Genomic DNA, 24,414 nt, shown 5'->3' on the forward strand with positions numbered 1-24,414 from the left:
TGAGGAACATCTGAGCAACCCCCGAGAGAGCCAGCCGGCGGTGTGCCACTCCCCCGTGGAAGTGGCAGGGGGCACCGCCCTTCCACGGAAGTGGAAGGGACGGTAGCCAACCCGGGAAGAACCAGCAGCAAACCCGGGGAGGGCCGAGCAGACAAAAGAACAACGCAGGGTCCTGTGTCGTTCCTCCATGAAGAGGGGGAGCGACATAATGGTGCCGTGACTTGGATAGGAAACTTAGGAGGCATAATGGTGCCGTGACTTGGATAGGAAACCTAGGAGGGAAGAAACGGGAAGAAGTGGGAAAATACTGGAGAGAGACTAGGGAAGAGCCTAGGGAAAAGGCGGACAGAAAAAGTGCCGGAAGAAGTTAGGATTGAAAGCGAAAGTGAAAGCTGGAAGAAACTTAGACTCGGATACGGACTGTTGGGAGAAGCCAGGAGAAATGAGAGGGGAATATTGTTGGAAGAAAAGTTAGGAAACATACCGGGTAGAGAAAAATGTTAGGGAAAATGAAGCCACGGGGGCAGGCTGAGGCGGAGACGAAAGCTAGGTTGGGATTCGTCAAGTCAGCCTGGGGAACAAAAGGCGAAAATCTAAAACCAGAGGCGGAGATGTAAGCCAGGTTGGAATCCATCAGATTAGCCCGGGGAGCAAAAGACGGGAAGCCAAACCGGGAGCAGAGACGTAGGCTAGGTTGGATTTCGCCAGGTTAGCCTGGGGAACTTAGACTGAAAACCAAGAAGCTGAAATGTGAGCTAGGCTGTGTGATTCGCGGAAGCCACCGTGCGCAGAGAGAGCGCGCTGGGCATGAATAGATAGGAAGTGCGGGGCTGGCACGGGGCCGTGGTGCGGGCGCGAAGGGGCGCGGAGACCGCAGAGCGTGCGCGAAGCCGGGGAAGCCGCGCAGATGAGAAGCGGGGGCTGAAGCGGCGCAGAGCCAGGAAGCCGCCGCGGGGCGAGGCGCCGAGAAGCAGCCTCGGGGCAGGCGCCGGGAAGCCGCGGGGATAAGAGAAACAGAAGTTTAGAAGTAAAATGAGAGAAATAGGAATGCTGGCAGATAGAAGTAAAATAGGAGAGATAGGAATGCCCGGAGATAGAGAAATAGAGAAAAATAAGGCCTCCCCACAACATGGCAATGAGAGGGCTTGGATTCGGTCTGCCTGATTAGTGAGGCGATAAGCACCTGCAGGCAGAGTATGAGCCGCAGGTCACCAAAGATAGGCATGAATCAACATCAATAAGTCTCCCCACAATACGGCAATGAGAGGGCTTGGATTCGGTCTGCCTGATTAGTAAGACGATAAGCACCTGTGGGCAGCTGCAGGTCACTGAAGACAGGCATGAATTAACATCAATAAGTCTCCCCACAATACGGCAATGAGAGGGCTTAGATTCAGTTTGCCTGATTGGTAGGGCTTGTAAGCACCTGCAGGCAGTTCTAGCAGAGCAGAGCATGCGCTGCAGGGCACCGAACACTGGCACGCATCAGCGCCTAAAAATCTCCTCACAACATGGCGAAGAGAGTACCCGGATTCGGTTTGCCTGATTGGTAGGGCTTGTAAGCACCTGTGGGCAACTCCAGCAAGCAGAGCAGAGTGTGTGCCGCGGGGCACCGAAGACAGGCGCGTATCATCGCCAAAAATAAAAAGAAAGGGGGAATTGTGGGGAGCAACTCGGACTAGACTAAGTTACTGGAATTAAGACTTATTCTATGCATCTGCTTTCCCACAATATGGCACTGGGAGAGGAGTAAACAGCTTCTACACAGCTGCCTCCAGTTCGACCAGTAACCTGCAGGAGCTGATCCTGCTCCTGATTGGAGGAGAGCAGCGTACTCGGCGTGTGGGTAGCAGAGTTGGGATTGGCGGAAGAGGACTATAAAGGAGGAGAGAGACGGCATGCACGAGGAACATCTAAGGGGAACACCTGAGGAACATCTGAGCAACCCCCGAGAGAGCCGGCCGGCAGTGTGCCACTCCCCCGCGGAAGTGGGGAAAGTGGCAGGGGGCACCGCCCTTCCACGGAGGTGGAAGGGACGGTAGCCAACCCGGGAAGAACCAGCAGCAAACCTGGGGAGGGCCGAGCAGACAAAAGAACAACGCAGGGTCCTGTGTCATTCCTCCACGAAGAGGGGGAGCGACACTTCTCACATACAATCATTCCCTTCTCTATAGTTCCAAAGTCATAACTCAGTCCAACATTAATTCTGAAGTTTCAAATCTGAAATTATATCTGAGACTCAAGGCAAACTTCTCAGCTATGAGGTTTTGTGCAAGCCAAAGCAAGTTACATACATGGGTGTTACAGGCCATCGTACACATTTTCATTCTGAAAAAGGGCATAGCAATAATAGGACCAAGACAAGAGCAAATCCTAACAGATGGAATGTTACATCTTGAAATTTTATGTTCAAAAATCCTAGCTACATGGTAATGGGTGTAGTGACACACACACACACACACACACACACACACACAGCCCTGTGATTTGGTGGGTTGTGATTTGCCATTTCTCACAGTTGAAATCCTGTATCTGCAGCTCTATTAGGCATTTCCCCAGTGGGGATTTGCTGCAACAGCTCTAATGCTACTTTTTGGCTTGGCATTACCTTATTGGGGGCTGTCTACAGTGGGTCCACCCTGCAGCAGGGCTTGCCCAGGCCTCTTACCTGAAACATCCTTTGAAATCTAGGTGGAGGCCTCCATACTTCTATGGCTGTCTTGGTCACTGCCCAGGTGGCTGTTCTCCAAGGTCACCCTCAGATACATGTGACTTTCCCAGGCAGGTGCACATTGCTGGTTGATTTACCTCCCAAGAACAGTCATACCAACTTCAGTCACATAAGTTCATTACACAACACCTCATCAGGGACTCTCTTCAGGGCCTCCAACCCTGTGGTACAACTGCCTGGTCTCCCAGCCTTTTTTTGAAATTACAGTGGACACCACCAGGACCTCATAACTCTTACATTCCGCATGCACCAAAAAATCAGTCTCACACTGACAACATCCAGGTGTGCTCTTAGCACAAACTATACTTGGGCCTACTTGAATAAAGGCTACAGCCAGCTGGATGCAGGGAAAGGAATTCTGCAGTGTCCTTGGGTGAGCTTGAGCCTGCTCCTGTGAACTCTTCCAAAATCTGCCAGTAAACCAATTCTAAAGCAGCAGCTACATTTTTAGACATAGTTATAGATGTGACTCCATTCCTCAGTATCAATTTTCTGTATCAGATTTCCATCACTATCAAGAAGTTCCTACTTATGAAAGAAAGAAGCTTATTTTGGTCCACAGTTTTGGAGGTTCGCAGTACAAGATCACGTCAGCCACATTGTTTCGTCTGCCAGTGAGGTTAAAGATGGCAAAGTTGGAGAATGTGCAGGGGAAAGATCGCATGGCCAGCTAGGAATCAGAGACCGTGGCTGACCTGAGTCAGGTTTTCTAACCAACCCACTCATGTGAACCATACGTGGAGAATCTCCCACCACTCCCACTTCCCAAACACCGTAACTGCATTTTTTCCAAACTTCTTAGTACTATCAATTTATGACTTTGGGGGTTAAATTTCTGCATGTGTTGAGAACTGTATTTTATTCAAACCGCAGCATAAGCATTGTAAATGGTAAATCCCAACATGCTTTTCTGTTTTGCCTTTGTTCCTTTTCTTCTAAGTATTTCACTTATCCTGAAGCAAAAACATGAATTTAGAAAGCATATAGGACTTGACATAGGATGAAAAGACCATTTACCTGTCTATGATGGCGCACATGTCAATGCTGACATTTGCAAAACTTCCCGGCTTTCTTTGTGCTACTTCGTATAAATTTACAAGTTGATCATCCACTTGAATGAGCTGCATGCATCCTTGGAATGAGGGCTGAAGAACAGAGTGACTGGAGTTATTCATCTGGTTCAGAAAACCTGTGAAACAGAAGAAATGGGAATTTTCAACTCTGTGTACAGCAGGCTTCAGTAATATTCTCATAGGTATTTTATATTGCTACAGCCATCATATCCAACTACTGTGTTTCTTCTACCTTTGCTGATGTCATTCAGTGTAGAAGAGTGAAGTCTTTTGTGGATGTGAGATTATTTCAGGGGAAGATGTCAGTGTTGAACTGTAATGGGTTATCAGGTTACTATCTGTCTCTGGGGTCTAATGTCATTGCAATTTTCTCTTTTGACATCTTTTCCACTTGGTCATCTCTCTCTCTGCTGTTGAAGGCTCCCTGTTACACATTCTTATCTGAGCTGCTTTTAGAGATTAGGACAATAAAATTTAGATTTTTCTCAGCTATTCAACTTCCTTTCTCTTACACCTTCAATATTTATTGTTTTAAAAGGTCAAGATGCCTGTTATTCAGATATCAAGAAGTTAAATTTACTATGATCAATTAAAGTAAATTTCTGTGTGGATCAATGCTTAACTTAATCCAAATAGAATTTTGCATTACAAATGATTTCTCAAGACATAAAATTCAAAAGACTATTTGAAGAAATAAATTTAGGGATAAGGGTTGGCCACTAAGATTTAAAAAAAATAGATCAAAGGGCCAGCACTGTGACACAGCAGGTTAAAGCCCCGGCATGCAGTGCTGGCATCCCATATGGATGCTGGTGCAAGCCCTGGCTGCTCCAATTCTGATTCAGCTCCTTGCTAATGTACCTGGGGAAGCAGTGGAGGATAACCCAAGTCCCTGGGCACCTGCACCCATGTGGGAGACCCAAAAGAAGCTCCTGGCTTCTGGCTTCAGATAGGCTCAGCTTCAGCCTTTGCTGCCATCTGAGGTGTGAACCAGCAGATGGAAGACTTCTCTGTCTCTGTCTCTATCTCTATCTGTAATTCTGCCTTGCAAGTAAATAAATCAATCTTTAAAAAATATATCAAACCACTGTGTTTATTGACTTTCACTTTATTTGAAAGTCAGAGAGAGAAAGAGTAAGAGAGAGATAGAGAAGAGAAATTCCATCCATGGGTTCACACCCCAAATGCCTGCAAGAATTGTTCAGGCCAAAGTTAGGCATCAGGAAACCAGGTCTCTCATACGGCTAGCAGGGTCCCAAGTACTTGAATCATTGCTTGCTGTCTCATAGGGCGTGGGAGGCAGGAAACTGGATCAGATCCATAACACTGGATTTAAAATAAATCAATATATCTTAAAAACAAAACAGAAATTGGACATTAAGTGATTTTTACAAACTTACTCTTTGACTAGTGACAGTAGTTTTGAATAACATAAATCTTTCTGCCTTTGTCAATGGGTTACAATGTCTAGTAACTGTCACTTGAATCTCCTTTGAGGGTCAATTATAGTTGCGCATATTCTTTTCCATCAATATAGTGCTACATAAAGGTAGAATTATATTTAAATTAATTTCTTGATTTAAAAATATCAAGTGGCTCTACTTCAATGTCAGTTTAAGGTTTGTGTATGTGCACACACATGTATGTATTTTTTCTGTAAGTCACACTTTTTCATTTGCATTGACTTAGTCCCATCAGAAAAATGCTGATTTTAGATAAGCAGTTTATTTAGACTAGTTGTGTGCATACATATGATTTTCAATTGTTTAATCAAGACAAAATTGAATGGGGCTTAATGTCTAAACTTGGCAGACAGAAAATACCCAGCTGTAACTTTATTGACCATTTTTAACAGACTATCATTTTGTTCTGTATTTTTGAACATTTGAGAGTCTCTAAATATTCACACTAGCTTTGAGAGATTTCAAAACGCTTCGATCTATTTGTGAGAATAAGAACTTCTCTAAGGCAAAGCAGCTGCATAAACACCAATCACTATGAATTGCATATAATTAACTTCATAGCACAAGACATCAGTCACTCATAACAATGTTCTGTTTGGTCTTGATAGTGTTGAAGTTAGAGACTGTCAAGTCCTTTCATTTTCCTACAAGGGATATATTCTAGAAGATAATTATATGACAAAATGGTACATATCCATTGAAATGTAATTTTCCTCTTTCTTTGCCTTATCTGAAAAGTTTCCAAGAAGAAGCCCATTATCTTGCCTCCTGGTATTCATACTCTGTGGTAGTCTCCTTCCCTCTTCTATTAGGGTTGGCTTCTGTGGACTTCAGAAAACTGTACAAGTGGTAGTAATGTGTGACTGCCAAGGTTAGCTTCCAACTTGGTCTCCAAGAAGCTCACTTTACGGAAAGTCACTGCTGAGCCATGATCAGTCTTATGGAGAGGCCCATGAGAGTTAACAAATGATCATAAAGGTTCTAAGTTAATTTAGGGGACAATTTGTTATGTAGCAGTAGATACATGTAAGTTAGTACTGGGAGAGAATTACAACAAACACCAACCAACGTGGCAGTGACATATAGACTGGGATATGCAAACAAATTGGATAAGCCTAAAAGAACTATTGACCAGAAGCCTAATGGTTCTTGAGGAGGCTGTAGGTAATTGCTTAAAGGAAGCTCAGGAAAATGTTATCGTAGATTGGAGAAAATTGGATCCATTTTATGTTGTGGTAGAAAGTATATCAACGTTCTGTGATAATGCAGAAAGGAAAAATACGCACTTACTGATTCATATAAATAGCTGGGGAAATTTCTGGGCAGGGTATTGAAGATGCTAGCTAGCGTTTTATTTCTATTAGTAGTAAGAGTCAAACAAGATAAAAATCAAAGAAGTACTGTTAAATATGAAGAGATAAGAACTTGATGGATTTGAAATTAAGTGTTTTCTTAATTCCAGTCCATTCATGGAATTAGTGATACAAAAATTAACTTCCAGGCCAATCAGATACTGGGAAAACCCTGGCTAAAGATGATAACTACAACTGTAAATTCAAGTTAAGGACTCAGAAAATATTTAATAAATATTATGTCATGTATCACAGAACCATTGGGGGAGAACAAAACTCTAAGTAAACTTCAGCTTCTCTTAAACAATAGAGGTTCTAACAAACTTAAGGGCATGATCCCTCAGGAGGTGAGGAGAGGCTCAGGAGAAAAGCTTATCCTTATGAGATCATGGGTGTGTCTTTTTCTGAATGGAGTAAACCTGAGTATTTGTAGGAAACATGCCCTTTTTAAAGAGAACTCTATTGGAGGGATCACCGCCAGCTCTTACTCACTCAATGGGATGTAATGGTGCAAAATAAAAGGAGGTTACAATCCTATGAACAGTAAATGATGCAGTTACAAAGAAGGAAGACTCAGAGAGCCAAAAATGAGCATGCGGAGAGTTGAACCCAGAGTCATGGAGAATCATTTCCAGAAAACAGCAGGGCTGAGTCAACAAAGATGCACCAATACGTGCCCACTGGATTTCTCTCTCTTTTTTTTTTTTTTTTCTTTTGACAGGCAGAGTGGACAGTGAGAGAGAGAGACAGAGAGAAAGGTCTTCCTTTGCCCTTGGTTCACCCTCCAATGGCCGCCATGGCCGGCGCACTGTGGCCGGCGCACCGCGCTGATCCGAAGCCAGGAGCCAGGTGCTTCTCCTGGTCTCCCATGGGGTGCAGAGCCCAAGCACTTGGGCCATCCTCCACTGCACTCCCGGGCCACAGCAGAGAGCTGGCCTGGAAGGGAGGCAACCAGCAAAGAATCCGGCGCCCTGACCAGGACTAGAACCCGGTGTGCCGGCACCTCAAGGCGGAGGATTAGCCTAGTGAGCCGCAGCGCCGGCCGCCCACTGGATTTCAGAGCTGCTATGGGCCTGCGATTTCTTTGAGCTGCTGTTGTTTTGCCCATTTTTGAACAAAAGAATTTACATTGGTTTCTATGTTCATATCCTTCCATTATGCATTGGGTTTGCAGGTGATGTAAAACTTCAAAAGCCTCCAGATAGAGAAAAATACTTGATGAGTTGTATGTGAGTAAATGTAACCCAACTGCTCCAACTCTATGAGCATTTAATTCTGATCTGGTTCGGCTTAGATGATGAGTTCCAGAATTCTGAGTAGATGCTGTAATGAAATGTAACTTTGGAGGGGTTTGGAAGGCAACAAGGATATTTTTTGTGTGAAAAAGACAAGAAGCTTTGGGGGATAGATGACAAACGCTTGTAATCAACCTCCAACATGGCAGTAAATCTTCATGTTGAAATGTTAAAGACTCCTATTATTTTTGGCCTTATTTAGTGATCTTCCCCAACAAACCAGCGCTGACCTGTGTGACCAGTAGAATCCTGCAGAGGTGATGGTGTAATGTGACTGCTATGACTAAGAAATAAAGACATTAGGGCTTACATTTTCATCTTTGGAAAGCCAGCTGCCGTGACATAGGACTCTCAAGTGAAGCGGTGCTAGATGAAGCACCGGCAGTCAGCAGCCTCTTGCCAGCCCCGTGACTAAGCCACCTTGAAGCAGGGCTCCTAGAGAGGCCTTCAATGCTCGCGGCCCCGGAAACACAGAACTACAGCCTCATGAGGAGCTGGATCTGCTCCACCGAGCTGCTCTTGAATTACTAGTCTCCTTCAGAAAACTAGTCTCTCACAGAAAAGTGAAAGACAATAGATGATTCCTGTGTCAAGTCAGTGTGTTTCGATCAATTCATTCTACAGTGATAGATAATACAGATTTTAAGGAATGAAATCATGCTTTGCTTTCTCAAATAGTCTTTACAAAATACACACCTTGACTTATTCCTAGACAAGGTGACTAGTGCAAAGGTATGATTTCCTTACAGTCAACAATGAGTTAAAGATTTAGGGGCTCTAATACTGAAATGTCTGGGTCTCTGCCACCTTTCAAAAACAGAGAATATAATATTTGCTTGCTGTGTTTGGTTCTTTTATGGATGAATACTATTTCAGTAAAAATACTATTGTGTCCAAAAAAAATATGATTGTGTCCCTGCCCATCACATTGTGACTACTTCAAAGCCCTGGATTTAACCTCCTTCGTAGATTAAATGTGGAACTGTTCTGAGAAAAAAAAAAAAATTGCAGCTGAGATTTTGTGAGTCAGAAACGAATTGATCCAGGAAGCAAATAAAGGCAAATAACTAAAAAATTTGTCGAGTTAGTAGAAAGATAATATATATTGAAGAGGTAAAACTACTATATGTTTTATTTAGAGTTTTAAATTTATGGCTAGGAATTTCAAATACAAAAATACAGTATGAAACATAGACTGCTGTTTCTGGGTTCAACATGCTTACAATGTGTTAGTACACCCACAGTGAACTGCAGCCTGGTCGGTCTCAATTGCATCTCACTATCAGTAAGTTGGGAAACCTTTCCTATTTATAAGATCCTTGTAATTCTGCTGCTTTTCTGGCATGTTTGAGCTTTCTGTCTCAAGGTTTAGTGTGTAAAAACTTCAGACCTCATCTGAAGTCCACTCAGTATGTTATTATTCTTGCTGACACAGGAAACACATGCATTTTCAAGGTTTTAAGTTTGATTTAGAAATACATCAGAAAAAATGTACTGCTATTTGTTTAGACATTGAAATGCCAATATAAATTGCTGTAAATTATGATGATAATATGATGGGACAGAAAAAGCAAATAGTGAACAGGATTGAAAACTTAACATGTCTTGAACCGAGTGTATGTAAAGTTTCTCCATTTATCTTTTGTTTAAGTTGGCAAGTTTTGGGAGGCTGGAGAGATGTTAGTGCTGTCATGTAAGGACATTGAAACAAATGCAGCATCTTCTTTTCAACGTAATTTTGAAAACTGTGCAAAGTATCTACTAATCTCTGCTGTCTACCCAACCTTCTGGAATAAGTCAGTGAAATTCAGTTGAGTAAGGTCAGGAAAAAAAGCCTCATGGTGACTAGGTTCCAGACAAGCAGAGAAGCAGAGCAGGCAGGGCAGTACGCCTGGTGGTGACGGGGGCCTGCACAGCAAAGACACCCACCAGGAGATCAGACCCGTGTGGATGGAGATTGGCTACAATACAGTTTCACTGAACAAATACACACATAAGCTAGGACAGTGGGAGCCAGGCTTCAATGATAGAGAAAGCAGGCACAAATATAGAACACGGGAAAGATTAAAGGAACCCTGTGGTTTGGGACTGTAATTTAATCTATGAATATAGATTTGTAATTTCCAGTTTATGTACATTGACACAGATACAAGTTTACAGAATTGTGAATGTGGTCAGACAGATATGGATGGTTTCCTTTTTTCTTGAAGAGCTCATTTTTTCCCTAAGTCATCATTCCTTTAGTTTTAAAATGTTTATTTTTATGTTCCTGAAAGGAAGAGCAACATAGAGACACACACACACAAAGGAGTCTTCCATCCCTTGGTTCTCTCTCAAAATGCCTGCACCACCCAGGAGCACAGAACTCCATTTGGCTTCCCATGTGGGTGGCAGAAGTCCAAGCACTTGAACCGTCACCCACTACCTCCCAGGATGGATTAGCAGGAAGCTGGACTGGAAGCAGAGGAGCCAGGCCTCAAACTGGACTCTGAAATGCAACGCTAGTGTCCCAAGCAGCAGCCCAACCCCTGCGCTACAACACGTCCCCTCCTTTTCACAAATTTTCTCTCGTTTTGCTTCAGAGGCATAGAGATAGAAGACGAGAAAGAGAGATAGACACTGACTGGCTGACTTCTCCTCCTCTGGTTCAATCCACAAGTGTCCAAACACTCAGGAGTCAAGAACTCAACCCTGGGTGGCAGGGATACAACTCCCCTCTTCGCGGAGGAACGACACAGGACCCTGCGCTGTTCTTTTGTCTGCTCGGCCCTTCCTGGGTTTGCTGCTGGTTCTTCCCGGGTTAGCTGCCAGCCCCTTCACCTCCGTGGAGGGGCGGCTCCCCCTGCCACTTTCCCCACTTCCATGGAGGAGTGGCACACCGCCGGCCAGCTCTCTCAGGGGCTGCTCAGGTGTTCCTTCAGATGTTCCCGGTGCATGTTGTCTCTCCTCCTTTATAGTCCTCTTCCACCAATCCCAACTCTGCTACCCACGTGCCAAGCACGCTGCTCTCCTCCAATCAGGAGCAGGATCAGCTCCTGCTGCTTATCAAACTGATGAGGCAGCTGCGTAGAGGTTGTTTGGTCTTTCTCTCAGTGCCATATTGTGGGCGAGCAGATGCATAGAATAAGTCTTAATTCCAGTAACTTAGTCTAGTCTCAGTTGCTCCCCACACCTACCCTATACAGAAGTTTTTTCTATCAATCACTGAGAACAGTCTTGGTACAGGATCACTCCGGAAGCAATGAACACTCCTACAGCTCAGATCTGGTTTCTCCACTGAATAAAATCTGGACACCTTAGAGAAATGATTTATTCTAGGGCTGGGGCAGGCAAAGTAAAACAGCAGCCTGGAAAGTTTGATGTAACACAAAGTAAAGAGGTGTATAAAGAATGATGGGGCCATGTCAGATTGACAGTAAGCCAGCCCGAAATGGTTTCTGCTACAAAAATTCAGGACAATTTCAGTACAAAGTAAATAATTTGAAGACCCAAAAGGGAGGGAGGGAGGGAAGGAAGGAAGGAGGGGGAGGGAGGGAGGGAGGGAGGAAAAAAAGAGAAAGCCACAGATCATATCCTACACATAGAAGAGGACTTCCTGGGTTGACTTTTATAAAAATAAATTAATGGAGAAAAAGACAATGTTCTCCCTAAATCAGTTTGATAACTAATAAATATCAAACAATATTGGAAGTAGAAAGTTACCACTTGGCAACCACTGACATACAGATTAATTTAGGCTAGAAATGCCAGTTGAAGCTCAAAGGAGTGGGTGAAATTTGGACAAGGAACATAATCTGAAACTATTTCTTTAAAAATATTTATAAATTTCAAAGGGAGAGTAGTAACTTTTCAGTAGAGAACCTGTAATTAGGACACACTTGTAATTAGGTAATCAAAGTTATCACCACCAGTGATGGTGCTGATTCTCACTGTGGACTACCTTTGATAGGATGCATTGAGAACAGAACATGTCTTGGGGCAGGTACTTGGCTGTCGTTAGGTGCTGCGTGTGACGCCTGCATCCAATATTGGACTGCCTGGAATTGAATCTGGGCTCTGCTTCTGATTCCAAGTTCTTGCTAATGCACACTTTGGGAGGCAGTGATGATGGCTCAAGTAGTGGGGGCCATGCCAACCACATAAGAGCCGGATTGAGTTCCAGCTTCCTTTGCTTTGGCTTGGCCCAACCCTGGCTGTTGTGGTCATTTGGAGAGTGAAGTAGCAGACAAAAGAGCACCCTCTCACTATCTGCCTCTGCCTCTTCCTGCCCCTGTCCCCATTAAATAGAAATGTTTTTAAAAAAACATGATGTTACTGTATTCCCGCAAAAATATATAAGCTGGTTTTGATCACGAAGGAACATCAGACAAACACGAATCGATGGACAAGCGACCTGAATATTCAGGAAGGATAAGGTGTGATGTCCAGAAAGGACTGAGGACACCCAGTCAGAGGGGTGGCATGACAAGGCGTGACAAGTCCTTTGCTATAAATGACATCACCACATGATTGACAAAACATGAATGGGGCTTCCAGGTCAAGGTTATCCCAGCAGGCTTTGTATGCTTCCTGCTTTGCTGATACATTTAAGTTGTTCAAAAGCCAAAGTATTTTTAAAAAAGCTTTATGTTCCAATTGAAGTTATGATTTATACTAAAAATTCTGTTATCCAGTAACATCTTTGATTAGTTTTATTCCATATAAATTTGCATTCAATGCCCATGGATTTTCTTTTTTTTTACATTTTTTAATGAATACAGATTTCCAAAGTACAGCTTATGGACTACATTGGCTTCTCTCCCACACCCCGATGACTTCCCTCCCACCCGCAACCCTCCCCTTTCCCGCTCTCCCTCCCCTTCCATTCATATCAAGATTCATTTTCAATTTTCTATATATACAGAACATCAGTTTAGTATACATTAAGTAAAGATTTCAACAGTTTGCACCCCCATAGAAACACAAAGTGAAATATACTGTTTGAGTACTCGTTATAGCATTAAATCTCAATGTACAGCATATTAAGGACAGAGATCCTACATGAGGAATAAGTGCACAGTGACTCCTGTTGTTGACTTTACAAATTGACACTCCTGTTTATGGCATCAGCAATCTCCCTATGCTCCAGTCATGAGTTTCCAAGGCCATGGAAGCCTCTTGAGTTCTCTGACTCTTATCTTATTTAGACAAGGTCATAGTCAAAGTGGAAGTTCTCTCCTCCCTTCAGAGAAAGGTACCTCCTTCTTTGAAGACCTGTTTTTTCCACTGGGATCTCACTCACAGAGATCTTTCATTTAGGTGGTTTTTTTTTTTTTTTTTTTTTTTTTTTTTTGCCAGAGTGTCTTGGCTTTCCATGCCTGAAATACTCTCATGGGCCTTTCAGCAGGATCCGAATGCCTTTAGGGCTGATTCTGAGGCCAGAGTGCTGTTTAGGACATCTGCCATTCGATGAGTCTGCTGTGTATCCCGCTTCCCATGTTGGATCACTCTCCCCTTTATTTATTCTATCGGTTAGTATTAGCAGGCACTAGACTTGTTTATGTGCTCCCTTTGACTCTTAGTCCTATCATTATGATCAATTGTGAACTGAAATTGATCACTTGGAATAGTGAGATGGCATTGGTACATGCCACCTTGATGGAGTTGAATTGGAATACTCTGGTATGTTTCTAACTCTACCATTTGGGGCAAGTCAGCTTGAGCATGTCCCAAATTGTACATCTCTTCCTTCTCTTATTCCCACTCTTATATTTAACAGCGATCACTTTTCAGTTAAATTTCAATACTTAAGAATAACTGTGTATTAATTACAGAATTAAACCAGTAGTATTAAGTAGAACAGACAAAAAAAATACTAAGTGGGACAGTGTATTAAGTTGTTCATTAACAGTCAGGGCTATGCGGATCAAGCCACCGTTTCTCATAGTGTCCATTTCACTTCAACAGGTTTCCTTTTTGGTGTTCAGTCAGTTGTCACCGATCAGGGAGTACATTTATTTGTCCCTTTGGGACTGGCTTACTTCACTCAGCATGATGTGTTCCAGATTCCTCCATTTTGTTGCAAATGACTGGATTTCATTGTTTTTTTTTTTTTTTTTTTTTTTTTTTTTTTTTTTTTTCCTGCGGTATAGTATTCTAAAGAGTACATATCCCATAATTTCTTTATCCAGTCTACTGTTGATGGGCATTTAGGTTGGTTCCAGGTCTTGGCTATTGTGAATTGTGCTGCAATAAACATTAGGGTGCAGACCGCTTTTTTGTTTGCCTATTTAAATTCCAGGTTGCATTCCCACCAACGGTGGGTTAGTGTCCCTTTTTCCCCACATCCTCGCCAACATCTGTTGTTGGTAGATTTCTGCATGTGAGCCATTCTAACCGGGGTGAGGTGAAACCTCATTGTGGTTTTGATTTGCATTTCGCTGATTGCTAGTGATCTTGAACATTTTTTCATGTGCCTGTTGGCCATTTGGATTTCCTCTTTTGAAAAATGTCTATTGAGGTCTTTGGCCCATCTCTTAAATGGGTTGTTTGTTTTGTTTTTGTGGAGTTTCTTGATCTCTTTGTAGATTCTGGTTATTAACCCTTTATCTGTTGCATAGTTTGCAAATATTTTTTCCCATTCTGTTTGTTGCCTCTTCACTCTCCTGTTTCTTTTGCAGTACAGAAACTTCTCAATTTGATGCAATCCCAATAGTTGATTTTGGTTTTGACTGCCTGTGCCTCCCGGGTCTTTTCCAGAAACTCCTTGCCTGTGCCAATATCTTGAAGGGTTTCTCCAATGTTCTCTAATAACGTGATGGTGTCAGGTCATAGATTTAGGTCTATAATCCATGTTGAGTGGATTTTTGTGAAAGGTGTAAGGTAGGGGTCCTGCTTCATGCTTCTGCACGTGGAAATCCAGTTTTCCCAGCACCATTTATTGAATAGACTGTCCTTGCTCCAGGAATTGGTTTTAGATCCTTGATCAAATATAAGTTGGCTGTAGATGTTTGGGTTGATTTCTGGTGTTTCAATTCTGTTCAATTGGTCTACCCATCTGTTTATGTATCAGTACCATGCTGTTTTGATTACAACTGCCCTGTAGTATGTCCTGAAATCTGGTATTGTGATGCCTCCAGCTTTGTTTTTGTTGTTGTAAAAAAATCGCTTTAGCTATTTATGTGTCTCCATATGAATTTCAGCATCATTTTTTCTAGATCTGAGAAGAATGTCTTTGGTATCTTGATTGGGATTGCATTGAATCTATAAATTGCTTTTGGGAGAATGGACATTTTGATGATGTTGATTCTTCCAATCCATGAGCATGGCAGATTTTTCCATTTTTTGGTATCCTCTTCTATTTCTTTCTTTAAGATTTTGTAATTCTCATCGTGGAGATCTTTAATGTCTTTGGTTAAGTTTATTCCAAGGTATTTGATTGTTTTTGTAGCTATTGTGAATGGGATTGATCTTAGCATTTCTTTCTCAGCCATGGCATTGCTTGCGTATACAAAGGCTGTTGATTTTTGTGCATTGATTTTATATCCTGCCACTTTGCCAAACTCCTCTTTGAGTTCCATTAGCCTCTTATTAGAGTTCTTTGGGTCCCCTAAATAAAGAATCATATCGTCTGCAAAGAGGGATAGTTTGAGTTCTTCCTTCCCAATTTGTATTCCTTTAATTTCTTTTTCTTGTCTGATGGCTCTGGCTAAAACTTCCAGAACTATGTTAAATATCAGTGGTGAGAGTGGGCGTCCCTGTCTGGTGCCAGATCTCAGTGGAAATGCTTCCTGCTTTTCCCCATTCAGTAGGATGCTGGCCGTGGGTTTTTCATAAATTGCTTTGATTATATTGAGGAATGTTCCTTCTATACCCAATTTGCTTAGAGTTTTCATCATGAAAGGGTGTTGAATTTTATTGAATGCTTTCTCTGCATCGATTGAGATAATCACATGGTTTTTCTTCTGCAGTCTGTTAATGTGGTGAATCACATTGATTGATTTGCGAACCTTGAACCATCCCTGCATACCAGGGATAAATCCCACTTTGTCTGGGTGGATGATTTTTCTGATGTGTTGTTGTATTCTATTGGCAAGAATTTTATTGAGGATTTTTGCGTTCTATGTTCATGAGGGATATTGGTCTATAATTTTCTTTCAGTGCTGCATCTTTCTCTGGCTTAGGGATTAAGGTGATGCTGTCTTCATAGAAAGAATTTGGGAGGATTCCATCTTTTTCGATTGTTCTGAATAGTTTGAGAAGAAATGGAATTAGTTCTTCTTTAAATGTCTGGTAGAATTCAGCAGTGAGTCCATCTGGTCCTCGGCTTTTCTTTGTTGGGAGGGCCTTTATTACTGTCTCAATTTCTGTTTCAGTTATGGGTCTATTTAGGTTTTCTGTGTCTTCATGGTTCAATTTAGGTAGATTGCATGTGTCCAGGAATCTATCCATTTCTGATAGATTTTCCTGTTTCCTGGCATACAAGTCCTTGTAGTAATTTCTGATGATTCTTTTTTATTTCTGTGGTGTCTGTTGTTATGTTTCCTTTTTCATCTCTGATTTTATTGATTTGGGTCTTTTCACTTCTTTTTTTAGTTACTTGGGCCAATGGGGTGTCAATTTTGTTTTTTTTTTTTTTTCAAAAAACCAGTTCGCTTGGCTGATTTTTTGTAATGTTTTTTGGATTCAATCCTGTTGATTTCTTCTCTGATTTTAATTATTTCTCTTCTCCCGCTAGATTTGGGTCTGGTTTGCTGCAGTTTTTCTAGGTCCTTGAGGTGCGCTGAAAGCTCATTTATTTGGTACCTTTCCAATTTCTTGATATAGGCACCTATTGCTATTAACTTGCCTCTCAATACTGCTTTTGCCGTATCCCATAAGTTTTGATATGTTGTGTTATTATACTCATTTACTTCCAGAAAGTTTTTGATTTCTCTTTTGATTTCTTGAATGACCCAGTGTTCATTCAGGATCATGTTGTTCAGTCTCCATGTGTTTGCATACCTTCTAGGGTTTCCTGAGTTGCTAATTTCCAGCTTCATTCCACTATGGTCTGAGAAGCTGCATGGTATGATTCTAATTCTTTTAAATTTGCTGAGACTTGCTTTACGGCCTAGTATGTGATCAATCCTAGAGAAGCTTCCATGCACTGCTGAGAAGAATGTAAAGTCTTTAGATGTAGTATTGAAAGTTCTGTAGATATCTGTTAGATCCATTTGGGCAATAGTGTCGATTAAATCTGCTCTTTCCTTGTTGATCTTCTGTCCGGATGATCTGTCTATTTCTGAGAGTGGAGTATTGAAGTCCCCCAGTACTATTGTATTGGAATCTAAGTCTCCCTTTAAGTCCCTTAACATATCTTTTAAATAGACCGGTGCCCTGTAATTAGGTGCATATACATTTATAATAGTTACATCTTCCTGTTGAATTGAACCCTTAATCATTATATAGTGCCCCTCTTTGTCTCTTAACAGATTTTGTATTAAAGTTTATTTTGTCTGATATTAATATGGCTACACCTGCTTTTTTTTGGTTTCTGTTGGCATGGAATATCTTTTTCCAACCTTTCACTTTCAATCTGCATGCATCTTTGTTAGAGAGATGTGTTTCTTTTAGGCAACAAATAGTTGGGTTTTTTCCTTAAGCCAATCAGCTAATCGGTGTCTTTTAACTGAAGAGTTAAGTCCATTAACATTTAATGTGACTATTGATACATAGTGACTTTGCCCTGCCGTTTTCCCGGAGATATTTTCTAGTATATGCTTTGAGCTTGAGCTTCCCATGCTCTTTTACTGGTAGGTGTTCTTCCTTTACCTTCTTTCATATTGATGGCCATGTTTCTGTGTTTCTGAGTGTAGCACATCTTTAAGTATCTTTTGCAGGGCCGGACGAGTGGCGGCAAAGTCTTTCAATTTCTGTTTGCTATGAAAGGTCTTTATTTCACCTTCATTTACAAATGAGAGCTTAGCAGGATATAATATTCTGGGCTGGCAATTTTTCTCTCTTAGCACCTGTGCTATGTCTCGCCATTCCCTCCTAGCCTGTAGTGTTTCTGATGAGAAGTCTGCTGTGAGTCTAATTGGATAACCTCTGTGAGTAATCTGACGTTTCTCTCTTGCACATTTTAGGATCTTTTCCTTATGTTTCACTGTGGTAAGTTTAATTACAACGTGTCGTGGTGAGGATCTCTTTTGGTCATGTTTACTGGGGGTTCTATGAGCTTCCTGTACTAGGATGTCTCTGTCCTTCTCCAAACCCGGAAAGTTCTCTGCTAGTATCTCACTAAAAAGGCCTTCTAATCCTTTCTCTCTCTCCATGCCTTCAGGAACTCCTGGAACTCGAATGTTGGGTTTTTAATAGTATCCTGTAGATTCATAACAATATTTTTTTAAATTTCTAATTTCCTCTTCTTTTCTTTGGTTTGACTATATGTTTTCATGTGCTCTGTCTTCTAAGTCCGATATTCTCTCTTCTGTTTCACTGACTCTGTTTTTTAGACTTTCTAATGTGTTTGTCATTTGATCTATTGAGCTCTTCATTTCATTTTGATTTCTCTTCACTATCACACTTTCCTGTTCTACTAGTTTCTGAGTTTCATTTTGATTCTTCCTTAAAATTTCATTTTCATGAGAGAGATGTTCAATCCTGTCCAATAAGGATTTCTGTAGTTCAAGGATTTGCTTTTGAAAACTTCTGAATGTTCTTATCATAAATTTTTTGAAATCTGTATCTTGCATTTCTTCTATCTCCTCATCTTCATAATCTTGGTTTGGGGTGTTTTGTGTATTTGGAGTTGTTATAGTGTCATCGTTGATCTTGTTCCCTGGATTTTTGTGTTTGTTGCTTGGCATTGTTAATTCTTCTTCCCTCACTGTGCATTTTTTTTTTATTTTATACTATATCTGTGTTAATTGGACTGTCTGCTGTTGGAGGAGCCTTGGAGGCTTGAGATGGGTGTGGCCTGAGAGCTCTGCTTGGTTCTTCCGGGTTACAGGTGTGCAAAGGTGACACCCTCAGGTTATGCATGGTAAATCTCTCTCTTTTTATTTATATTATATTATTTTTTAAAAATATTTTAAATATTTATTTTATTTTTTTATTCAGGAGGTAAGTAATACCGCATGGCTGAGCAGAATTGATGGTATTTAGCTTCCGATCTCTGGCTTCTACCCAAAGAGTCTGTGCCAGCTCAGTTTCTCCTGCGGACTTCCACTGGGTTGCCTAGGTTACTGAATTGTTGCCTTAGCTCTCCCCTTTTGTTATGTATATCCCGAGTGGGGCCTGCTCTTTGTCTCTTGCTGGCCTTTGCAAGGTTGGCGGAGAGAGAAACTTGTTTGTACCAGTACCCCCCCACTTTTTTTTTTTTCCTTCTCTCCTGTAGTCAGTCTGGTGAACTTTCCCGCCTCAAAGCCTGCTTCCCTCTAGATTCTGTCTGCTGTTTCCCAGCCAATGTCTCCGGTTACTGAGCTCACCTCCCATTCCAGCACCAATGTGAGGACTCGGAGCCCTGGGCGTCCCAACTCTCCCCACTGGTGTCTGTGTGACATTCACTCCCCTTCCTGCACTGGCGCGCAGACCCTGCGGCTCCTGTGGCTCGGCTTCTGCGCGGTGGGCGACCTTGCTCTCCTAGTAGGTCTTCCGAGTCACAGCCACTAGATCCGGAAGAGTTTCCTCTGCAATTTTTTCCTGATCCTTTTTTTTTTTTTTTTTGACAGGCAGAGTGGACAGTGAGAGAGACAGAGAGAAAGGTCTTCCTTTGCCGTTGGTTCACCCTCCAATGGCCGCCGCGGCTGGCGTACCGCGCTGATCTGATGGCAGGAGCCAGGAGCCAGGTGCTTTTCCTGGTCTCCCATGGGGTGCAGGGCCCAAGCACCTGGGCCATCCTCCACTGCACTCCCTGGCCACAGCAGAGGGCTGGCCTGGAAGAGGGGCAACTGGGACAGAATCCGGCGCCCCGACCGGGACTAGAACCCGGTGTGCCGGCACCACTAGGTGGAGGATTAGCCTAGTGAGCCGCGGCGCTGGCCTCCTGATCCTTTTTCTGAGGCTACCATAACTCCACTTTTATTAAACTAAATTTTCCCGGACTATCGGTGCGCGCCTTCACTATTCCGCCATCTTGGCTCTGCTGCCCATGGATTTTCAATGAAATTGTTCTTCCTATTGTTGGTAAAGATTTTCAGTTCACTGAATAACATCTAAGTAGTATTTGATATTTGGTCCTCATATTTGTATTTTATATTATCAAACCAGGATGACTTTTATGGTTCTGAAAGACTGAGTGTTCCAATGCACAGTGCGCTTCAGACTTAGATACCTATCCCTCTTAGATTTCAAATTGGAGAATTCCTAAACTGCCTTTACGTGAAATGCACATAGCCACTCAGATCAGCCCTCCCCTGACATTCAATGTCAAAGTAAATTAAACTACTAAGAACATGGAAATTCAATTAAATTTGTTTCAATGATACACACTTCATGTTTTAAGGAAAATTTGACTCATTGAGACATGACTGTGCCATGTTTTTGAGTGCCTATTTTGCTATTTCTGTAAGTATCATGTCTACCATTGATCACGAAGCCTGGGCTTCCTATCTTTATTTTGTGCCTCAGGAAAAGCAAATCTCTTGCCTTGAATTCTCGTCTCTCTTCTGCTTTCCATCTCAAACATCACCTTCTGAAGGGGCTCACCACACAACACTCTATAATGACCCAATCGTTTTTCTTATTCTAGCTCTCGATTTAAAAATATTTGAAAGGCACAAACAAGAGAAAGAGAAAGAGAAGAATGAAATCAATTTTCCATCCTCTGGGTCACTCCCCAAGTGGCTCTAACCAAGTGGCTTAGGCCAGCTGGAGGTAGAAACTCAACCCAGGTATGCCAGTGGGTGGCTGGATCCCACGGACTTCAGCCATGTTATTCTTGCTTGCTGCCTCCCAAGATGTACGTTAGCAGGAAGCTGGAGTAGGAAGTGAGCCCAGGACTGGAAACCGGCATTCTAACAACTCACATAGCTTCTTAATCACTGCACCAAATGCCCATCCCTCATTCTAGTTCTTCACATACTGACTTACAGGATTTGTCCATAATTTACAATGATCTGGATTATTTAGTTACATACAAGTATATGTGTTTCTGAGTATGCCTTTCTCCTCCTCTAGCATATTAATTTCATGAGATCAGGAATCCTTTTTAAGTTCTGCTGAGGTAATATTTGTTTTACCATAAAAGGAGTGATTTTTTTTTAACAATCCATGAGATGTACAGGAATGCTCAGGATTCCAGGTATATTTTAAGTCTGGAAACAACAGCAAAACATGTCCTATGTAATATGTATCAGTCTCCATAATTTATGAGTCCCTCTGTATTTCTGAGGTGCATGAAGAGTGAATGAGTATGCCTGGATACTTACCCTGAAATGAGATATTTAATTTTTTTTTTTTTTTTTTTGACAGGCAGAGTGGACAGTGAGAGAGAGAGACAGAGAGAAAGGTCTTCCTTTGCCGTTGGTTCACCCTCCAATGGCCGCCGCGGCCAGCGCGCTGCGGCCGGCGCACCGCGCTGATCCGATGGCAGGAGCCAGGAGCCAGGTGCTTTTCCTGGTCTCCCATGGGGTGCAGGGCCCAAGCACCTGGGCCATCCTCCACTGCACTCCCTGGCCACAGCAGAGAGCTGGCCTGGAAGAGGGGCAACCGGGACAGAATCCGGCGCCCCGACCGGGACTAGAACCCGGTGTGCCGGCGCCGCTAGGCGGAGGATTAGCCTAGTGAGCCGCAGCGCTGGCCTGAAATGAGATATTTAATATCACACATCCACTTTCTTTAAAAGAGGCCTCTGTTTCAGTAATGTTATCAGAAAGATCTTCTCTGACAACACGGTAAACAATACTCTTCTTTCCTATTTGCTTTACCACACTCATTTTTTGGTTCATTAAATTTATTGTCATATGGATATATGTGTATATATGCATATCATACATGCATATGTTGCATGCCTATATATGCATATAAGTTGTTGTCTGCTACGAAAATGTAACTTCCATAACATCCTGGTCCCGGCTCAATCCCTTACTTAGTAAGGACCCAAAAATGGTTAGATGAACAACTGATAGCCAATGAAGGATTCTGAGCTCAGAGACACCTTTCAACTCGGGTTATGGTGCTTTCTCTCTGGTGGAGATCAGAATGGGTTCACAGAGGGGACACTGGAAGTTGGGCTTGTTTCAAAGGAGCTGTTGAAGTAATTCCAAACTTTCATCCTGAATATGTCAGTGAAGCTTAAGTGGGTGACATGGCTGGAGGTGTTTAACTGGAAGGCTCAACATCCCTAACTGAGTATTGGGAGTAAGTACTGCTCAGAGGAGAGACAGCTAGAATGACTCAGATCTCTGGGCAGCTAGATAAATGCTTTTGCCACTATCAACAGACGAGAAACTGGGGGAACATCTGGTCTTTTTTCTCTAGTGATCTGGTCTTCCAAATGAAAAATAAATTTGTAGTGATTTACACATCACAGTATCATAAATCGACAAAAGTTTTAAAATTGGTATTTTTACATTTTGAATTCAATTCAAATTAATATGATTTATTGGACCACTTAGGGTAATTACAAAGTATATACACTTTAGCTATAACATTTTAAAATACATGGGTCCTAGTATATTTTCTAAAAACATGGATATATATCATAAGTTTATTGTGTATGATCAGCTATTTTCAAATATATTTACTTGTGAGTCTCCCCTCATATCATCACACAATCTTCATAAGCTATGAAAAATATTTTTATGCCAAAATTTGCTGAAAATTAAGATAGCAGATATATATTTTGAGATCCTTCAAGGTTCTATGCTTAGTATAAATTTTTTTTTTCTATTGTAAAAATGTTTTTGTATTAATGAAGCAAGGCTCTAGAATTTAAAGGGAAAATGCTTCATGGGCATCCACAAATTTCACAAATCACAAAGTCCTTTATAAAATTTCTTCTGAAATGCAAACACTGTATACTTTGGGGTATTTCAAAAGTTATTTTTTGTATATGAAAACTTTTATAAAATGCTAACTGTATCTCCAAATTTTGATAAATCTGCTGATGTAAGAATGTATTTTAAAGTATTTAACTTTCAATAATGACTATAGTATATTTAGAGAGACAGAAATAGTAATATTTAGAGAATTCTATTATATTATATATTCTATTCTCTATGTTATATTTATTTATACAATAGAGAATTCTGTTTCCTAGGACATGTGTTGTGGAAACCTGAGAACTTTCAGTTCCAAACACATAAAAATGCTAGCTGAAATGTAACATGCATCTTTTAAATGATTTATCTGAGCATTCAATAAGATAGGACAAGCTTTTATGTGTCAAGGAAAAAGAGAACACTAAAATTTGCGAAGTGAGATAATGCTGAGCTATTAGTATTCAGAGAGTATTTGCTAATCTTTGTAATGCATAGGTTTGGATTGTAAATGCCGTGTAGAATTAGACATCACGTAGTGGACCTGTGCAACAAATCAGAACAACCACCCTTGACAATACATAAAACCAACATCAAACAAAAACACTCAAATCTCAGTGAAGGAAGGCACTGGAGGAAAATCCACTAGTCAGCGAGGAGGGACGATGAGAAAACTTGCCTCTGTTTTCTTGGCTTACAGAAACAAGAAAAAATATTCCTTGAGCACGCATCAGCCACAGATTTACTGAACTAAACATTAGCTTTCAAATCACTGACAATAGGCCATAACACCTTATAAACCAAACTAGGAGAAGTGGTTACAAAGTAGCATCTTTTATAAAGGATTTATTCATTTGAAACTTTTAGTGACTGAAGCGAGAGAGGGGAGGAAAGAGAAAGATCCTGCATCGGCTGGCTCGCTCCCCCAAATGTCTGCAACAGCCAGAGGCAGGCCAGGCAAAGCTGGGAGCTAGGAACTCCATTCGGGCTCTTATATGGGTGGCAGGAACCCAAGTATTAGGCACATTATCTGCTGCCTTCCAGGTGCACTAGCAGGAAGCCGGATGGGAAGGGCAGAGCACACAGGACTTGGACCAGGCACTCCAGTATCCCAACCTGCTGTGCCCAACACCTGCCCCCAAACCTGCACCTTGGGAAATGCAGTACAAGCCCTCTCTGGATTGGCTTCGGAATTACAGGATTCTTAAAGACAGAAACTGCTAATTTTAAACTGACAATCCAAAAATAGGAAACTTAAGAAGTACAGATGATATCCACGTTCATGAGTGTTTGATTTTTGATTTTGGTCTTTATGGTGGTGCAGTAGTAGCAATAGCATAATTGAAAGAAACCATATTTGGAATTTTTTTAGCTTTTTCTGTCTTCCTTGATTAATCATATGCTGTGCAGCTCTCCTGCAATGCTGAGCAGCATCGGCAAGCTTCAGCTCCCAGCCAACCACAGGATTAAAGGGTAACAGATTCTCTACAATATCCTAAGTTAAACTATGATGTATAAGTGAGGTATAGTAAGTATTTTCAGATTACAATATTTTCAA

General features: G+C 41.7%; 1 protein-coding gene across 1 annotated transcript in view; it reads right to left on the reverse strand.

The window, feature by feature from the left end:
• The window catches only part of CNTNAP2 (contactin associated protein 2), a 2,149,916-nt gene that overhangs the window by 814,579 nt on the left and 1,310,923 nt on the right, over positions 1 to 24,414 (reverse strand). The window contains exon 10 of the mRNA XM_089329590.1: positions 3,749 to 3,920. Within this exon, the coding sequence (XP_089185716.1) occupies positions 3,749 to 3,920 (172 nt within the window). The remainder of the gene's footprint in view (positions 1 to 3,748; positions 3,921 to 24,414) is intronic.

This window comes from Oryctolagus cuniculus, chromosome 3 (assembly GCF_051225735.1).
Source record: "Oryctolagus cuniculus isolate XC-2025 breed Fujian yellow rabbit chromosome 3, ASM5122573v1, whole genome shotgun sequence".
Taxonomy (NCBI): Eukaryota; Metazoa; Chordata; class Mammalia; order Lagomorpha; family Leporidae; genus Oryctolagus; species Oryctolagus cuniculus.